Below are 20,358 nucleotides of genomic sequence, written 5' to 3'. Positions count from 1 at the left end.
GTCTGAGTTACTTTCTAATCTAATTGGTGCCATTTCTTTTGTTGGCGACAAAGTTGGGGAATGAAAAAAAAAGGTAGTACAACTGGTAATAATAATAAATAATACATCCCAAGCCTGACATAAGCCCATGAAATCTGAAAATATGTGAGAAATATGGCCCAACCTGACCCAAACCTGTTGGGTCCCATTGGGTCCTGTCACGTTTGAGCACAGATCTCAGCTTATACACCAAACTTTAATCAGAATTCAAACATTCAAAATTAAAATAAATGGTTGCAATAGTCTATTCTAATGTATTGTAACAGATTGTATTTTTTTTTCCAATGTCCACATCAGTGACTTTGGCCAGTATCAGGCCGATACGGATACAGAGAATCGAATCCCTAATTCAAACAAGCCAACCCAGTGTGAAAACAGCCTCTGTTACATCACTCAGGATCTGTGTGTATGTGTGTGTTGCCCTCTAGGCTGAAGCCCAAAACAGCAAAACAACCCGACGTGCAGTCTCTAGAGTTTTCCCTGATGTATCCACCCTGAGGTTAACACCACGCACTGCTGAGCTGACACACACACACACACACACACACACACACACACATACTGCAAACTGCATCTGCCTGAATGCCTCCCTCTCTTTCCTCCTTTTTCAGTATTTCCTCTCACGTTCAGTCCTTTGCACTTCACTTTCTACAACCTGTCGAACCACTTCCAGCTTTTCTTTATCTGTGTGTGTCCCATCCTGCTTTGGAGATGCTGCTTCCCTGCTTGTTTCCCTGCATGTTTAAAGAGGAAACTCAAAAAGGACTGACAGTGAAAGAAAGTCAAGACAGCTGTGCAACTGAGGAAAGTGTTTATCTGTGTGTATGCAGAGTGAGAGGGAGGCAGAGAGCTTTAAACAGGGAGTGATTTGTAGATATAAACGGCTTGCACTCCTCTCCTCTCATTCTCTGCTCTGTCCTTGCCACAGTTATCCAAGCAGCCACTCAGCTTTAAACTAGTTTGTGTTTGCAGTTTAATTCAAATCTAAAATCCTCTTTATGCTCTGGTGTTTTAATTCCAGCAGTGGAAACCCTGCTGCCTCCAGAGTGAAGGTCACTGTTTAAATCCCACATCATTCGCATTAACTCCAATGATGGATATGAACACGCTCTCACATGTATTAAACATCTATCTCATTCTATCTTTTATATTTGTTTCCTGCATACACCCTTCCAAGAAATACTAAAAAAAATATTTAAGTCCAAAAATGATTATAGTGCATGTTTATTTCTGCAGCAGCATGCAGGGCTGCTTTGTAAATCACGTCCTGTACTCGTCCTGTCAAATTGATGCTTTTTTTAAAATAGCTTTCTTGATGCCACACCCTGTCTGTGCATTTATCAGTCAGATGCTGTTGTCGATATCACAAGACCTGAAAATTCTGTACCAAGTCGATGCTAAAATCTTGAAAATTGAAGGTATTTTCTTTCCCAGTTCCAGAGGTACAAGGGCTGCACAATTAATCAGAATTTCATTGAAATCACAATACAGCCTTCTGCAACTTTCAAATCGCACAAGGTATAATATTTGTTAAATGCAAAATGTGTGTCAAATGTGGTTTTGTTCTCCTGGTTGCCTTTGATTTTTAATTAATTTTGCACGTTTTGGTCGGCCCTGCAATTTCATTGCAAAAAATGCCTAAAAGCATCGCAACATGCATTGCAAGTTTTTACAAAAGCCATGAAATCAGGCATGTTAGGGCACAACAATCCCAATAGAGGCTGTGAAATCCTGCAGGGACTGAATATAAAAGATTTGAGTCATTAAACAATGAGACAATGATAATCACAATCATGTCAAAGCAGAAAAAAAACAGTTTCCTAGGTTGCAATGTTTCTCCATACACAGATAAACACATGAACTACACAATAATGGGACTGTAGACTATTTGAAGATATTCTATGTCAACATAAGAGAAAACATCAGTACAATATTTTTCTGTACTCATATTAGTAAATAAATGTTTTACAATTTGAATAATGAATATTTGACATAGTGAGCTTTTAAAACACATATTGGTGACATTTGCAAGTCTTCTGTCTTTGTCAGCGGCTCCCATTAGGCGTTTGCCAGAGCGGATCATCTGCTTGCCAGCTGGGCATGGATCTGCATATTAAATTTGGCAAACGCTTTTTACACCAAATCCTGATGCAGCCCTTCCTGTTTAAACCTGTGGTTCAGTGTCTTTCCCAAGGACACCTCACAATGTTTGTAATATCTCAACACTAAAGGCTACTGCGCTTCAGTAATGTCCTGACTCCTTACTGTTTATCATTTAAATTAAATTAAACATTAGGGTTTTAAATAAATATTTCCAGACTAATGGTCTGTCACCCTGACAGTATTTCTAAACTACTAATTTTCTATTTCTAAACTTCAACTTATACTAAAAGTTCAGCAGCAGAAATCACTTTTGCACTGCATTACTTTCCAGACAGGACAACATGCTGCATTGACAGTGATTTATGTCAGTTGGAATAAATCTCCCCCTCAGACCTCTGTCATTTTTTTTATTTACAACATAGTGCTGGTACAGAAAAAATAATTGAACACTGCCTGATTTTGCTGTAAGACGAATTTTAGGCAGGACAAAAAAGGACTAAACTCTTGAATGGGCATTTAGATCGTTTTTTGTAGCTTTGATACTTTTGATATGAAATGCTTTTGATGCTAATACCTAAGTATTAGCATCAAAAGCATTTTATTGTATTGTATTGTATTGTTTGATATTGATATTGATATTGATATTGATATTGTATTAACATTGTATTGTAAAAAGTATTGATACCTCAATACTTGGTGGTATTGAACTGGGTATCAAGAATCCTGGACTCGTATTGATATATAATTATACAGTCGCTTGTGACCCATACATTCATAACACACTGTGTGGGCTGAACATTATCAGCTCAGAAAGTAAAAAAGAGAGAAAAAAAGAAGGAAAAAGGAGAAAAAAAAGAGGATAGAATTTGGAATCAAAGGTTTAAATTGAAAATAAAAAAGTTTTTACACGAAATTCTGTGTACAGGAGAAATTTTGCCCCAAAGATCAAGTTCAGCCAAAACCAATAAATGAGATAACAAAGATCCTGATAAGATTTCTCACAGTGCTTTGACGGCTTTTATCATGACCGGCAGGTGAAATATATGTAATCAGTAATCACACTGTAAAAATGTTTCACACACTGGGCTCTATTTTTGTGCAGGTGCAAAGCCAGTGTTGGCACAAATGCTTACATAATGTCATGTTCCACTGGCCAAACAACACTTATTTCACACTTCTTCTTTTGTATTTTCTTAGCTTTAAATAAACCTGATGTTTGGGGCTGGTATGAAAGCAAGGGCTCATTACAACTCTGGAAGGTACATACAGCTGTAACAGCACAGCCATCAACAGTGGCTTCTAGGAAGGTGATGAGAACGATACTTCAGTACAAAGTCAATGCCAAAATTGTGAAAATGTCACATATTAATTTTTCTTTTGTGCTGTAGATAACAAGAATACAATTCTTCCAGACTTGATGGGGACGGCACGCCTGCAGGTGTTCTAGTTTGCAGTTAAATTCAAAGAGAAGAAAAAGAATGGAAGATAAACAACACACTGAAGATGGCATCAACTCATCATAAAAAAAAAAACTTTGGAAATACTTTGCATTAGAGATGGATCATCGGGAATGATTAATAAATTTGCAAAAACCAGTATGCAAATGTGCCACACTTCCAACTTAGGATGATCAGAGTAAGTTTCAATTCATGTTAACGTTACATGAACAATGTATCCAAAGTTTCCTCCTTATTCTCCTTATCCTGAAATATACATTTGGAATGGTTAAATGCTAACGGCTACCATGTTTAGGCTAGCATCATGTAACCATAGCATGAAGCAGTAGGCTACCGTTTTAACTCCTTACTGTTTCCTCTGTGTCATCTGTGATCTAAATATAACATTAAGTTCAACTTAAAGTTCAGCAGTAGAAGTAACCTACGTTCTCATCTCTCCAGACATGGCAACTTTCTCCAATGACAGTGGTTTGTGTCCAGCTTAACAAAAGTTACTTATTCTTATTTTTATTCTTTCTTTTGCCGCCTGAAATAAAACTATTTTGAGGTTGTAGGACAAAGGACTAAGGGGGACATTCACAATTGTTTTGTTTTGTTGAAGTGAGTATTTAGAATCATAGGATTTCACTGGTATTGGTAGCAACTACCACATTTCTGGTATTGTGACAGTATCTTAAAGTATAGATTAATTCTAGTGGCTCAAACTATGGTACACACTGGTGGTACACTAATACCCTCTAGTGATACACAGAGGAATCTCCTAAAATTTTAAAAATGAAATAAATTAATTACAAACATACAATCAAAATACTACAACATGTCAACTAAAATGCTTAAAATATGAAATCTCTGAAATCTAATTTAAGATAGATTTTGTATCAGCCTACTACATAATCATGTTTATGCACATAAGACATGCATATGGCATCCAGTGACGTACAGTACACATGAAAAAAGAGGATTTAGCTCCATCATTAGGAGCTGAACTGTGACGGCAGTGTGGCTGTGGTTGGCAACAATCAACAACAATCTGCTTATTAGGAACAAAACTGCCTCCTGTGTGAACTGTCTGTAGCTGAATAGGGTTAGTCAACGCTACTGTACTTCACTTCAGTATTTGGAGAGCCTGATGATTTCTGAGGTGGTACATGGTGTAAAAAGTTTGAGAAACACTGAATTAATCAATCACTTTTTGGCCATCACACTAACGAGCAATGGGGGCTAATCTGGGCTACTGGAGGCTATAATGTTAGCATGAGTTAGCTAATGTGAGCTGACATCCACTTTAAACACTCACCATCAGACCGGAACAAGTCTCTGAACTTTTAATTAACATAACAATATAAATGGTTATTAGTTCTTCCTGGAGGGCTGTGGTTCTACACAGAACAATTTCCTTATGAAGAACCCTTTTTGGAAGAAAGGCTTAAGTATTCTTTGTAAGAGAGTTCTTCAAGGATTGGTGAACCCCCCCCCCCCCCCCCCCCCCCCCATATAAAAAGGTTTTCATTAGAACTTCCTGTGTGTGTGCTAGATAAAACCCTTGAAATATAAAAACATTCTCGGTAGAACCCACCCAGTGGATTCTTGTTAGCACCCTTGGAAGTCAGTAAGGTTCTAGTTGGAACCATTACACCATAACAGGGTTCTCTGTAGAACCCCTCACAGGAGTTCTATCTGGCACTTTTCACAGATGATTTTAGGTAGAACTCTGAAACAGTTCGGAGTGAACCTACATAAAAGGTTCTAATAGGAACCAAAAATGCTTCTCCTGTGGGGACAAGAGAAAAAGCCCTATATGGTTCTACTTAGCACCTTTATTTGTTGAGTGTATGCAACACTGTCAGAGAACGTGGAACATGTTGCTGTGGAAATAAAACTTTGATTAAGAGGGGAAAAACAAGATTTTGTAAGTATAAGTAAGTAATTAATTAATCGATTGTTTTTTTATTCCAATGATTGGTTTACCAATTCAGCAGCCCTAATATTTAATATAAAATCATCACTTATTTAGGAATAAATTGAATTTAAAGTTCATATTTGTCAGAAGCTGGAGAGGACTCATCCCATCCGATCCCCTGGGCTGGTCCCAGGTCTAAAAAATGACAGCAGCCGTGTCAACACTTGCTACAGTGTGCATCATCTTCCGAGGACAACTGAAGGATGTCTGAGTCTGTGGCTTTATGATTTGAAGACGCTGTCCACAACCTTCAGCTTCTTCAGAACACTGCAGCGACGCAGTCATCAAGTTGTTTCACCTCATCGTTCTGCAATGAAAATGCCATCAGTCGACCAATCATCTGCTGAGGTGATGAATCAAAGAAGATGCGATCCTACAAAACCAATCAGGCAACAGTAAAAGCATCGTTCTCAGTGTTCTACCTCACTTCACCACACAAACCGTTAGAATGGCAACGCAAGAGAGCATCTGAAGACGTTTCAACAAGACTAAAAAAACATGTTTCCTTTTGTTAAGATCCTCCATGACTGTGTCTACAGCTCTGTTCAGTCATGGAGTCTGTAGCGTTATGACATTCAGACATAAAGTAGGTCCCTCTGTGCTCTCACATGTGCTTTGTCTCTCTTGCAGTCACACACATAAACTCCTGACCAGCAGCTGTGATGAGGTGGTGTGTGTTCCCGGAGAGATGTGGCACCAGTAGCAGAATGATACCGGGAGACAGAAGGCCCTCAGTGGCCCTAATTGCTTTGCATGTGCACACACACACACAAACACACACAAAATCACTGGGGATACATTGTCATTACTCTTGACCAGTTTCCAGGAGTACGTTGTAAACAAATCATTGTTCACTTCTCGGCACAGCAGGAGGGGGACAGAGAATTAGAGCGACTGGAACAAAGTGCCAAGGAGAACAACAGAAAACATCTAAAACATGGTGCTGGATGAAAGGAGGGGGAAAAAACAAGGATTGGAAAGGAGAAAGACAAAAGAAAACACTATGTTTCAGGCACAAAACAAGGATTGCAGATGGGAGAGGAGAAGGAGGCAGAGCGGGATAGGAAACCCACATGGCAGTCTGTCTGAGAAAGGACAAAAATAAACTCTGCTCCTCATATCAAACATAAAGAGGGCTCCCACTGTGGCCTTGATATGAAATTCCATGACTTTTCTATGAATTTCCATAATGGAGTGGAGGCACATCTGTGCACTTCACCACTTTTAATTTTTAAACTTCAATGGCTTGTTAAACTTATGATGATTTATACTGGGACAAGTGGTCTGTTTTTCAATACAGCTGCAAACCAGCAGCTGTAAGGACTATGTAATGAACCACTACAGTCTGCACTATATTTAGGGTTTCCCCTCCAAAATTATTAGGCCCAGTGGCAAGCAGTGGTAGAAAGAGTATTGAAAATTTGTACTCAAGTACAAGTACTGTTACATCACTATAAAGTTACTCTGTTAAACTAGAGTATTAGTTACTTTTTAACCACTGATGTTTAGTCAGTCCCTCCAGGAAGTTGTGTTGATGATAAGTCATGCAAATTCAACCAATCTCCATGAAATCTGCATGACCTTTTCTGCAAATTTGACCAATCATTGAGGCTTCCCATGAGTTCCACCAATCATGGAAGCTCCTCATGCAAATGTTATACATGTTGGTATGGTCTGCCTCCACACATACACATTCTGCTATAGGAGGAAAAAAACACCATGCCTTGTTTGCATTTCTTTAAACCAATCACAAACATCTTGGGCAGAGCTAAGCCCAGGATGCAGCGATGGTGCTGCTGCAAAACGGAGTCGAGGGGGGACTTGTTTTGGTGGAATATCTGCACATCGGGAGGCGAGCCCTGGCATCTGACATCACTGCAAAAGAAAAGCTAACAGCTGTTAGCTTGTTCATGTTTTTACCATTGGCGTCCAAGGCGCTTATTTGCCATTTTCAGCATGTAGGTTGCAGCTCAGAGGTTGTTCTTGATTTCCAGGGACTCTGAAAACATAGATAACGGATGCTGCGATGCTGTGACCAATGGCAGGACTTATACCTGCAGTGTGCATCTGGGGAGTCAGACTATCCACAGAGTGAATTAGATTAATTAGAAATGTTATTTATTAGCATTAACCCTGATAACAAGTCAGATAAATCTGTATTTTAGTGGGAATGTACTGGTCCAGCAACAAGTCTCATCTCTTTATGAATCTTCATTGGGATGCTAGTCTCAGCCAACCATCACCCAGATGCAACAAGTACGACATCAGCCCTCCTCTACCCTTTGTAGTGTCCATGTTGTTCCTACAATACAACTTAAAAGCTTCCCAGCTCAGGAAATGAGACCATCCGAGAAGCAAGTGAATGCAGCATTAGTCTTGTTACTACATTCCTGTCAGGTCACTCATGAGAAGGATTTAGATAATGAATTGATTCTCATCAAAATTCTAAAATATATTTAATATTCAAGAAGTCTGATGTCCACTGGAAGCCGTGCAGTAATACTAAACACAGTCTGGCGGTCAGACTGTGAGACATCAAGGCTCTGCCCTCCAAACACAACAGCCAGGGAGATGGAGAGAGACGGTGTCCTTCAGCGCTGCAACAGCGAGCACTCAGGCAACACACAGGCCTGTCAGAGAGACGTCCAACCATTGCCTTCCCTTGAGCCTCATCCTGGAAAACCTGTGCGACTGTCTGTCTGTGTGTGTATTTTCATTCAGTTGTGTATGGGCTCGACTGTTAATCCCACACCACTCTCCCAGGCCTGACTGGCGTGTCTACCGCCGAGTGCCATGTTTGCCTTCTGGCCTGTTACACAGTAATGCTGTAAGCTAATTGCTGATGGTTTGCTGGGGAAAATTAATATAACAGCCTGAGCCTAATGTGTTTAACTTGATTGAGATTAACGTCCCTTTAACTCACTCTTAATACGTGATGGAGCAGCGCTCTGGCAGCTGCACCAGCTTATTCTGCATGACTATGGCCTGAATAACAATGCATGAATGAGTGAAAATGAGCCTGAATGACAGGGATGAGTTGTCAAACAGCTACAGATTTTTATTTATTTTTGGATGGAACATTATTGCATTAAAATGGGAGAGATTTCCATTCTGCTGTGCTCTCAAACACACACACACACAAGTACACACATTTACATTTATATTTCTCTATTAAAATGATACTCAATTTCAAACCTTAATTTGTATTAGCTGCAGAGAAAATGATAGTTCAACTAGCTCAGCTCTTCTGTGCAGGCCTGCATCCTTAAAGAATACCAGAAGGCTTTTCTCTAAAGCCAAATACATACAATTATTTTCTTATTAAACCAGAGAAGGAGAAGAAGTTATTTCTGGCATCAAGGGTCAGAAGGTGACTGGCTGTGGAGCATTTTCAAGGGTTGGATGGACACAAAACTCTCCCAGATTACTCAGCAGTACAAAAGATGAGTAAATTGCACTGAAAAAAACTGTTTTTTTGATAAAAGATACAAGATTGTGTTATAAACTTAACTACAACAATAAAGCTGTGTGGTGAGAAACATGCAAACACCAATTAAAGGGTAACTAGAGACGCTTCGGTTCCAATTTTCTCAGCCAATTGTGATTTCCAATGTTTTAAGGGTCTGACCTGCTGTTTCCGATTTTGGCCAATTCTGATTTTCAGTCTAAGAACCATAATTGACAGAACTCACAAACATTTTTGCAACTAAAATGAAACTGGATGTTCATAATAAAACACTGACTATTAAATAAGATTTTCTCCAAAAGTGCTCCAGGTTACAGCCAGGACTTATTATATTATTATATTAAGATTCTATAATAGAGAGAGCACGATCTCGCGGGATACAGTTTCACAATGATAGTGATGATGCGATGATGATATATGATGATATCACTGTCCGTCACAATGTTTCACCAAAAGAAGATTTAGGACGTCCCAGTATGTCAGAGATACCAGGAAGTCCTACTGCATCCGATCGTATTTTGAAGTATGCATGCCATCGTGTTTTTCCTCACAATTCTAACCTGCAATCCTCCTCAGAAGACGTCATGTCAAAAAAGCCGCAGAGACAGCGCAGACAGATGACGGCTCATGGACAGAAGACAGAAAATTCACGCTACTGACAAAGTATTTATGAGCACGAGGATCAAAGGTCAGGCATGATGTTATGACAAAATAATACACTAGGATATGCAACAATATGACGACGATGATGATGATGATAATGACACTGATGGCAATGATAGTGATGTGAATTGCCTTAGCTATTACCTACATATAGACTCTTGGGCTGAAGATGCAATTACTAGAAGAACAGTTAGGAGCTTGCAGGCTGAACAAGGGCTGCCTTAATTGCCTGCATGTGTGTGTGTGTGTGTGTGTGTGTGTTTTGATGGGGTGAGCTGAACAAACAGGGGTGTGTGTGTGTGTGTGTGTGTATAGAAGGTAACATAGTATGCGTGGGCGTCTCAGACATGCGAGCGTGTGTTGTCATAGTAACGTGAGCCACGCAGGAGATAACTGCGCCCTTCCTCTTCACTTCAACTGGCAACCTCCAAAAAATCCCCTTAAATGAAGAGGTCTGCTTATCTTATGGGAGGAGTGTGAGCACGTGTGTAGAAAAAAAACATTCACTCCTTCTTCTTCTCGAGCTGCAAACCATCTCACAGTCCACTCTGTTTCCAGTTGCTCAGTATTTTTTAAAGATGAGATGAAACACCTTTTTAGCCCTTTTAGATCAAATCCATCATCATACTGTGCACCTACTTAGCAATATGCAAATTTCAACCAATAATATCATGACATCCTCCCATTAATCAGCCTCCAACATTCAGTGACTCAGAGCTAAGATAGCAGCAGAATGGTACATGATTATAACACAGTTCCTCCCAAAGTTGTGTCCCATCTGTCTATCCTGTTTCACTCAGAAATACTAATACATTAATATAAATTGCATATGGTATCACCACCATGGAAACTGCAACCTTTTATGATTTTGTGTTTATATATTGTTCATATTTTTAAAACGTTGTCATATTGTTTATTATTCTTTTCATTTTTATTTCACTTTTAACATTTATTATTTAGTGTATATTGCACCGTGATATAAATTTTAGGCCACACTGTCCAGCCCTACATCCAGACTGTGGTGCTCCAGACTAGATCTAGCACACATGTGAAAACTACACTAACTGACAAAGAACAAATAAATGCAGACAACTGTGTAGAATTTAGCTCCACAACATTCAAACACAAGTTTATATTAAAAAATACCCCTGGATGCCCCTATACAATCCTTCCAGGAAGTTGTGATGTTGCAATCGCAACAATTCACACAAATTCAACAAATTCCCATGAATTTTGTGCGACCTGGCAACTTTGTCCAAACTCCACTATTCTACCACACACATAAGAGAATACAGCTTTGTTCTCCCTGGAACAAGATGCCTTTGATTTTTGATGAATCATTTCATTGCAATTTGCAATTTCATTGCAAAAGAATCCCTAAAAACATCACAACATGCACTGCAATTAGTTTAGAAAAGTTTCTGTGAAATCAGGCATTTTAGGCTCCAACAATTCCAAAAAAGGCCCATGAAATCCTGGAGGGGCTTCCTGTGTGTGTGTACAGGTACTCAGTATCAGCCAATGCTAAAAGTTCAGGTATCAGAAAGAAAAGAAAGGTATAAGAACATTAAAAATGACTAAAACAATTAAAACTAATTGCTGTGACTCGTTTCAGTGAGGAATCTGACCAATAATTTGGTGCCAACTTCAGACTCTGACAGTTATTGATACTCAGACAGACTGACAGATACTGAGGTTCGATGATACCCAGCCCCAGCTGTCACAGCTGACTGTGCCTGTCACTGACATCACTCCTCTCATCTGTCCATCCTTTCATCTACTTCCTCCCCAGCAGCAGTCAAAGGACTCTCTGTTCAGCTGGGTCTCCAGATGGGGCTCATTGAGCTCACTGAGCAGCCCGTATACAGTACAGACAAGAGCCTGGCAAAACTCAACGCCCCCCCACACCCACCCCAAGATTTGACCGCTGAGATGAATTATGGCATTTGATAGCAGCATCAGGTGTGATTCAGGCTGAGAAGGTCATATACCTCAGTTGCAACTAAAGCGTCAATCTATTCCTCCTTCAGCGGTCTTAAACGTCACAGGAACTCTCCCCCTGTGGATTTCTGTTCAGCTGCATGACCTGGTGACACATAATAACCTGAGGTGAAGAGGCTGCCACTCAGCTGATATGTTAGACATTAAAGGTAATGATCTCCAAACATGATCCTCATGTCCCACCCCACTTCTCCGTGGAACTCATTGACCTGCAACCTGAGCACAGGTGAGGGTGGAAAAGCATGATGTCACCATGACGTCAGTCGGTCAGTAGGTGAGGGGTCTTTTCAACCGTGGCGGAAAGTAGGTAAGAAGTAGAGCCAGACAGAGATATTAGTCAGCTGGTATTATCAGCTGATACTGGTCTATGTCAGCTATATCGATCAATATCAGTCCTCGATACTTTCAGGGGATCGACTGAAGTAACGCAGTACTGAGTAGAAGTGAAATACGATACCTCCAACTGATCCTTTTTGTACCCAGACCCTGAAAAACATGTATTTGTACGGTTTCATTTATTTAATGCAACATGTGTTTGGCCCATAAGTCTGTGGTGTGATGAAGCTGTGTATATGATGGACTTGTCAACATGCCACCAACATGTTGTATTGTACTACTTAACTAACACCTGTCACATCTGATAATAATAAATGCAACTGTCATCTATATTCCCTGGGCAGGAAACAGAACAACATCTCTGCTAAATAACACTATTATATAAAAACACAGTTACAAGACAGAACATATTCATGATACAACAGATCATTGACAGATCATAGTGTAGATTGATATCGATATCTGAATGTTTTTACTCCAAAAATTCTGTATCCATCAGCCCCCATCAAGTACATTTGGTCAAGTATTGTACTTCAATTCAATTTTTTGGTACTTGAGCATTTCTATTTTCTGCTACTTAGCCTAATATTTCTACTCTACTGTGATTTTCACAGAGAAATACTGTACTTTTTACTCCACTATATTTATATGACAGTTGGAGTTATTTATTTCAGATGAAGATTTTACTTAAACAACATGTTATCATTTAAGAAACGCAAAAGATTGATTCTGATTGTTGACAACTTTCAGATGTCAATGGGAGACACTTCCCCTCTGAACGTCTCAGTCTGTATAACTGTTTGAGACCCAGAGATGTAAAATGATCCAATAATTCACAAACTGCAAAAAAATGAATGTAAATGTTTGGAGCAGAACTTTGGCTCTTCTTCCATCATACCGTTAAAGGGTTAGTTCAGATTTTTTGAAGTGTGGCTGTAAGAGGTATTTAACCACAGTCAGTGTATAACCTACAGTAGATGGCGGTCAATATACCTCCAATTTGTTGAAACAGAGAAGAGCGCCAGCACAGACCCTCAGCAATGTACTGCTGAGGGCGGGGTCGGCAGCAGAACGTATTTTAGTCACTTAAAAAAGGCCCAACTTAAACAATCAATATCAGCGCACACTATAATGAGAATATTTTCACCACTTTACCGTTTCATCAGACAGTCTCTCATGCTGAAACAGACTCCATAGAGGAAATCAGTCATTTTGATATTGTCAGTGCAGTCTGGTAGTCTGGTAGATATTAGCGATATTTTTTTTATAATGATGGTTTCCATTTTGAAAAGGCTGTTTGGTGAAAACATTCCAAATATATTGTATACTTAAACTGATATTGATTCTTTTAGGTGTCTAAAATACATGTCGCTGCTGACCCTGTCCACAGTAGGACACTGCTTCCCTGTCTCATGTGCATATACTGTAGGAAATACATTGACTTAGCGCCTCATACAACCACACTTCAAACAAACCAAACTCACTTTAAGTACATTTTGCTGATCATACTTATGTAAAATTTTAAATGCAGGACTTTTACTTTTTGGGGAGTATTTTATATTGTACTGGCACTTTTACTGAAGTAAAATGTCTGAGTACTTCCATCACAGCTTCTACTCTAGACAAAGGCTGCTTACTGTAAAGATAAGAGTGTGGCCTGATCAAACTCACTGACTCACTGACAGTGTGAGGTACAAAGGCATCAAACACTTTCTTATGGTATTAAATGGTATTAAATACACAAAAAATATATCGAAACCCAGTTTATTAAAGGAAAAACTAATTATAAGGAGCTTTTAATTGCACGCTTCTACGAAGAATCGTTCACTGTCACGCAGAAGCCTCAGAAATCAAGACGTTTTTGTTCCTCTTGCACAGCTATCCTCTCATCTGAGAATGTGGTATGGCTACTTTGAAAGCCAGTCAAAGGAATTTGAAATTACGCACATGTGACGCGCCTGAAAGGAGGCGAAATGAGGGATTATCAGCAGTACGCGCGCCACAGGACGAGATGCGCTGCTGTCACACGCGCGTCAAAGCCCGTGTCACGGCCTTGGAGGACGCGGGGACAGGTGCGCACTGCTCTGTTAACTGTGGCCTTGAGGTTTGAACTGGCATCACCAAAATGTAAGCTGACCTGTTACTTGTCAGTGCATTTCCGATTACTTCTCTTTGTTTCCTTCCAGTATCACTTATTAAGAAATTTCCCACTTGTTGAAACGTTAAAAACCATAAATACCATAAATATTGTCTCGTTTACACCATGATTTGTTCATCTTGACCAGAATGAATCCAGTAAGCTTTGGCATTTCCATTACACACTCAAGAAAAACACCTGCCAGCCTGTCAGGTTGGGATTTCTTTACCTTAATGATGCTGCTCCGGCGCGGTGCCGCCTTCACCGAGTCCAGGAGGATGGTGTCGGTGTCCTGGCCGCCGCCACCGGGGAGGATGACACCGCTCCGCCGGCCGCGGGACGCTCTTGGCGGGATGCAGTCCACCGGCGCTGCGTCGCTGTCTCCATATCCATCACGCTCAGACATGTCGATGAAGAGTGGGGGGACTCGATTTGAAACAGCGGGAGAGGAAAATGAATCAACTCAAATAAAGTTTGACTCGCACTGATGCCATTTAAAAGAGAAACGGGTTGTTGCGTCCCTGAAGCATCAGCCGAACAGCAGCTCTGAGGAAACTAATCATCGACCCAGTTCCCTTAATTATGAGCAAGTTGTTGTAGCACCTTCAGGCTGTGAGTGTGAGCGGTTCTCCACAGTCCATCCCTGCTCCACTAAATGACTCACTGTGGAAATCAAAGCATCACACGCAGTTTAGTGTCGACTTGGATGGAACTGGACTGGTGCGCTCCCCGGCTGCGCGCAACAAGTCTTTGCAGTCCACAGTCTTGTTCGTCCTCGACTGTCAAGGCACAGTTTGTTCATGAAAAACCCTCAGAGCTTCAGTGCGGGACGAAAAACGATGAAAAACGAGGTGGTGCTGGTCCAGAAATGTTTGAGAACAATCCAGCGTTGACTACAGGGCTGCCCGAAACCCCCTGCTCCTTCCTCCACCAAACACATCGATGTCAAAGTGCAGAGGGGAGCGAACTTGCGCGGCGGTCGGCGTCAAGCAAGGAAGAGATGCGTTCACGTGTCACCGCGGGGCGCATTGCTCTGACCAAACACAGCCACGGAGCGGTCGTCTCGGTTCTTCTCAGAGCAACAACAGCCGACTTTTGACGAGAATAGGGAACACAATTGACAGTCGCACCGCCTCTCGCCCGCCACCCCTCCCTTCATCCTCCCGGTCAGCTCCTCCCACACGCTGCCCGAAATCATGACTGACAGGCGGAGGGGCCAATGCGCCCGACCGCTGGGAGGTTTGGAAGCAGTCAGAGGTCCTGATAGGTGGACTGTCGAGTCCCAGGGACTGAGACAGACTCCTTATCGCTTTTTAGGACCACAGGGAGCAGGGGGGGGCATGTGCAGAAACCTCAGGGAACATCAGCACCAAGCAGATGTGAGTCTAAAGTTGTGATTGTTGTTTTTATGTCTGAAAAAATTATTAAATAATTCTTATTTAGATTTATAAGGACTACAGAGTTGACATGTTGTAGTTGAGACACATCTGATATCAGTATTATTTAATGAAACTGTCAAAAAATAGAAAGTTTACCAGTGCTTGAACCAGGAAGTGAGACAGGGGTCTTTAGGGTACAACTAACCGTTTTATGCCTGATTATGTCATGTTTTTGTAAAAATCTGATGGAGTTGACTGAAATCTGGAAGACAGCTTTAAAGTTGTTGTTAGTTTTAGATTTTAAAGGCTTTTAACACATTTTTAAATAGTTTGAAGTTGTGAATTCTTGTCTGGGATGAAACTGATGAAAACATTTTTTAAATTACATATAGTCCATCTATATAAATCTCTAAAGAATAAAATTTCACCAAAAACGGAATCGTATTGTTTGTATTACATTTTTTTTTAGTTATTTTTCCTCAAGAATGGGTGCATTACATTAGGTTAACTACTTTCTAAAGGACAAAATATAAAGCAATAATATACAATATTTCAGCATAAACCATGTTTAGACGTGATTCCAACAATGTTCAAATGCAGAGAAATCAATAATTTACTCACAGTAACAGAGTCTGTCCTACTGGCTGCTAGTTATCACCTCTGTGAGAACACTGGATACACCAAAGAATAAGGAAGTATGTTTGGGAATATGTAGAAGCATAACACGAATAAAACAAATTATATTAATAATGTAATGTAAAGGTGGCTGTTTAACAGTTAAGACAACAACTCCCATGAGCCCTTGTTGAATAAATCTTGATATGATAATAAATCTTACACACTGGCCCTTTAATGCTGAATTTGTCATTAGGTTAACTGCTTTCCAGAGCACACCAGTTTAAAAGCCCAGCAGACCAATAGCTCCAAGATAAATTAATGTCAATAACATCAAAGATTAACGATACACATGAAAAATTAACACGACTAACTTCAGCAGCTTCGGTGTTCTCACAGAGGTTAGTAGAGTATTTTTTTTACACATGTAGATCTCAGTGTTTTTCAGGAGGCACAGCAGCACGTTGAGTAACTGTTGTCTTTTTTTTTAAGTTTTTGGTTCCAAAACTGTGGCCACATGTGTTCCAGGATTGTCACTGGAAGCCTCAAAATGTGGTGCCATGAAGTCTGTGATGAGTTTACTGAACTAGCTTCTTTTATAGCTAGCTGACAACCAGTTAGTGCTGTGTGACATGGTGCCAAGGGGTGGAGGTGTATAGATCGCAGTTGTTATTTGCATATTGATGAATGCCTGAATGCTAAATGAAGGTGGTAGGGTTGCAAAGTGTAGAGCTATATGTGTATATGTATTACATTGTGTTATATTGTTCAAAACACAACTTGAGGTGGACTTGAGATAAGATATTCCCTTATTAGTCCCACAATAAACAGCAGTGTTACACCAGCAAAGTGGATAGCAAAAATATAGGAAGGCATGAATAAAAAAAGTATAAAAATATAAGAGGAAATATAAAAAATACAATCATTTAAAACTGAGGAAATATAAACAATGAAAATAGGAACACTACAAACAAGGTAAATATAAAAATAGGAACATTATAAACAGGTGAAATATAAAACTAGCAACAGTGTATACAATATGATGGTGAATATGGTGAATATTGCACATGGAAATGAAAATTTCACCTTTAAGAAATATTGCACAGTATGAAGTGACATTACATTTGGAAGTACTGATATTGCACAATTAGTGTACATGGTAGTGCAGAACATTTGTGTTAGTTGTGATGAGTATGTGTTGTACTGGGAGCGGTGCTGGTTGTACAGTCTGACAGCTGCAGAAGGACCTGCGATAGCCTTCCTTCACACACACTTTGGGTGAAGCAGAGAGGAAAGAGGCAGAGTCAGTGGGATTTGTCCGAGCTGCTCCTAAACGCATCAGGATGTCTGTCAGGGACCAAGCAGTGAGGCAAAGAGGAGAACAGGAATTTGTTGAAAAGAGGGTTTTTATTTACCCAAAAAATAATGCCAAACAATATAAACCAAGAACTTAATAACAAGGCCTATAAAAGAGGTCAACAGAATATAACTATACTCAAAAATGACAGCAACAAAACTGTGTTAACTGAACAAACTGACCTAACAAAATGAAACATGAGAGAACATATATACTGGCTTGGCCAAACCAATTAATACAAAAAGGGAAAACAAAATGTTATCTACTAAAACTGTTACACAAAAAAAACAAACTAAACCCAAAAACCCCCTCTGACATGGCTGGAGATGGTACGGCCTGATGAGCTGGCCACAGGATTTAAACCACCCCCACCAGCATGGTAACTCAAAAAAAGACAAAGAAAAATGATTAATACAACAGAAAATTACTAAATATAACCTTACAGTGTGAAAATGTGTGCACTCCATTTAAACAGTGTAAAGCTAAAGGAAAATAAAGAAATTACCACTCAAATAAACTGTAGTGTGGACCTGAATTGTTTGTGGTGTGGTTGACTGCAAATTAAACTAACCTGTGCATTGAACAAAGTGAGGTGAGTGTGTACATGGTTTTACCCTCAACTGTCCGTTTGTGTGGCCTTGGCCATCACAGTGTCAGATACCTTTTGGTGAAACACCCAGAGCAAAACAATGAGAACAAATAAGGACATACAGGCAGAGAGCTGCAGGATCTCTGCAGATTCAGACACCACCACACACTTCTACTGGGTCATAAGTGATGATTGAGAGGGACTGCATAGTATGAGTGCATACACTTTTTTTGGGAGGGGGAAACGTCGCAGATTTGACCTTTAAGGTAAAATACCTACATAATGTTGTTTAACACCAGGCAGAAAATCAGTGTCTTGCTGCACACTCTTGAAAGTTAGCCTCTAATCACATCCAGCATCACTGATGGGTGTGGTCAGGTATGTCACCAGGTCCTGGAGTTCACCTGTTCTTTCCTTCAACAAGGTGAGAAGATAAACCAGTGGAGGTCAGCAAAGACAGACTCTTCACGTAGTGTTAAGTTACTGGTTAAATAAAGAAATACATTATATTATTATATAACATCATGTATGCATTCAGCACAAGTGGTACACAGGAGTGGATCTGGAGGTTACACAATGTATGAAAGTTTACAAGGACAGTGTGGCTTTAAAGAAACACACAAACCACAGAAGTCTTCTTTGTTCTGAGACTGTCTCTATATCCTCAGGATCCATGTGAATTTAGATGTCTGACGTGCACACCTGACCTCTGACCTCTTCTTATTGTCCAGTTGAAGTGGGCTCAGAATGACAGGCAGACCAGTAAAGATTGGTGGGCAGTGTAGAGCTATAATAAAAGTGTGATACATTATTAATCACTGTAGAAAAATTGCCTTTTCTCTCTTGGTGCCCCTCCAGGGGGTCAGAGATCAGGGTCGGGGAGGCAGCAGCACCCCTGGAGCTGGCAGGGATTTAGTGTCTTGCTCAAGGACACATCAGTGCATACACACACACACACACACACACACACACACACTTGAACCCTGGCTGTCTTGATAACATACAGGCTCTCTAATACAGTGGTTTTCAAATTGGAGTCTGTGGACCAGCAGGGGCCTTGGGAATGTGGTAAAGGGTCCCCAGCGAAAGGAGGAATAGAACAATTTAACTTTTGTCATATTTTTTGGAAATTGGAACAATAAAGGAAGAAAATTGGGTTGGCTGTTTTGATTGATTGTAATTTATAGTTATTCTAATTTGAGCATTAAGACTTTATTATCAAATGTGCTTCTACTGTGGGGGTCCTTGACATGAATGAATTTGGGAACCCCTGCTCTAAAACCATTTCCAGTTAGGTGGTAGGCCTACCTCTTCTCTACATGATTTGTTTAAAATGTAAATGCATACGCAAATGTATTTACAAGGAAAATAAAAAGGATTGCAACTTGGTCCAAAACTCCATCAAACAGAGTCAGCTGTGGCAAATTAAAACCACTTAATGCAACTGAGAGTTCATTAAAACAAGTTAAAACACTAAACAAGAAGCTTAGATTAGCCTGTCCCCATGCTAACATTTGTTAACACTTGAGTCTGGCTCTCAGTCAATCTCCATTGACTCCCATATTACACTTTTTCCTAATCGTTTAAACATGTATACTGAAACTACAGCTCAATTCCTCAAAACTCGAAAAAACAAAACTGAAAAGAGTTAACCATCTTAAGAGTCTCCACAGATCTCTTGCTAAATGAAGCACTGTTCTCTCTCCTCAAAACTGATTCTTTCCACAGAAACAATACACACATATCTGTCAGAACGTCACTTCAAACACTGGTGTGGTATATTTAAGACACGACTATCAAAATACTGTTTATTTTGGCTTCATGAGGCCATGCTACATATTCTAAAGCAGCCATTCCCAAACTTAGTAATGCTAAGGCTCAACTTAAAATCTGACAGTCTTCTGCAGGTCAAATCAGAACTCTGATCAACACATCAACACTCAAGACTTAGTTCTGGTTACATTATGAAAATGAATCATAAATATTTTATGGAAATTTCAAATGCAAAAAATTAGTGTGTGGGGGGGGGGGGTTGTCCAAACAAGAGTTTGCAATTTTATGCTGCATACAGTATAAGGAGTGTTGCATGTTCTTGATTTTGATTCAATAGCTGCACTGATACAGGAAGTAAAATGTAAAACAGTAAGAAAATGTTTAGACTGTCTTTCTGGGGTATAATGATCAAGCTTCAGTCATCACAGTTCTTTACAACTGCTTGCACGCTAAAATGAAAAATACAGTAACACACACACTCAA

The 20,358-nt window shown here is 39.9% G+C and overlaps 1 protein-coding gene across 1 annotated transcript in view; it reads right to left on the bottom strand.

Moving 5' to 3' along the window:
• plcl1 (phospholipase C like 1) overlaps window positions 1-15,266 on the bottom strand; it is a 132,139-nt gene extending 116,873 nt beyond the window's left edge. The window contains exon 1 of the mRNA XM_084724430.1: window positions 14,392-15,266. Coding sequence (XP_084580556.1) covers window positions 14,392-14,568 — 177 coding nt within the window. The 5' untranslated portion in view covers window positions 14,569-15,266. The remainder of the gene's footprint in view (window positions 1-14,391) is intronic.
• Between the last annotated feature and the right edge of the window lie 5,092 nt (window positions 15,267-20,358).

This window comes from Lutjanus erythropterus, chromosome 8, assembly GCF_056507025.1.
Source record: "Lutjanus erythropterus isolate fLutEry1 chromosome 8, fLutEry1.hap2, whole genome shotgun sequence".
NCBI lineage: Eukaryota > Metazoa > Chordata > Actinopteri > Lutjaniformes > Lutjanidae > Lutjanus > Lutjanus erythropterus.
The sequence above is the reverse complement of the archived record's forward strand: the minus strand, read 5'-3'. Positions and strand labels throughout refer to the sequence as shown.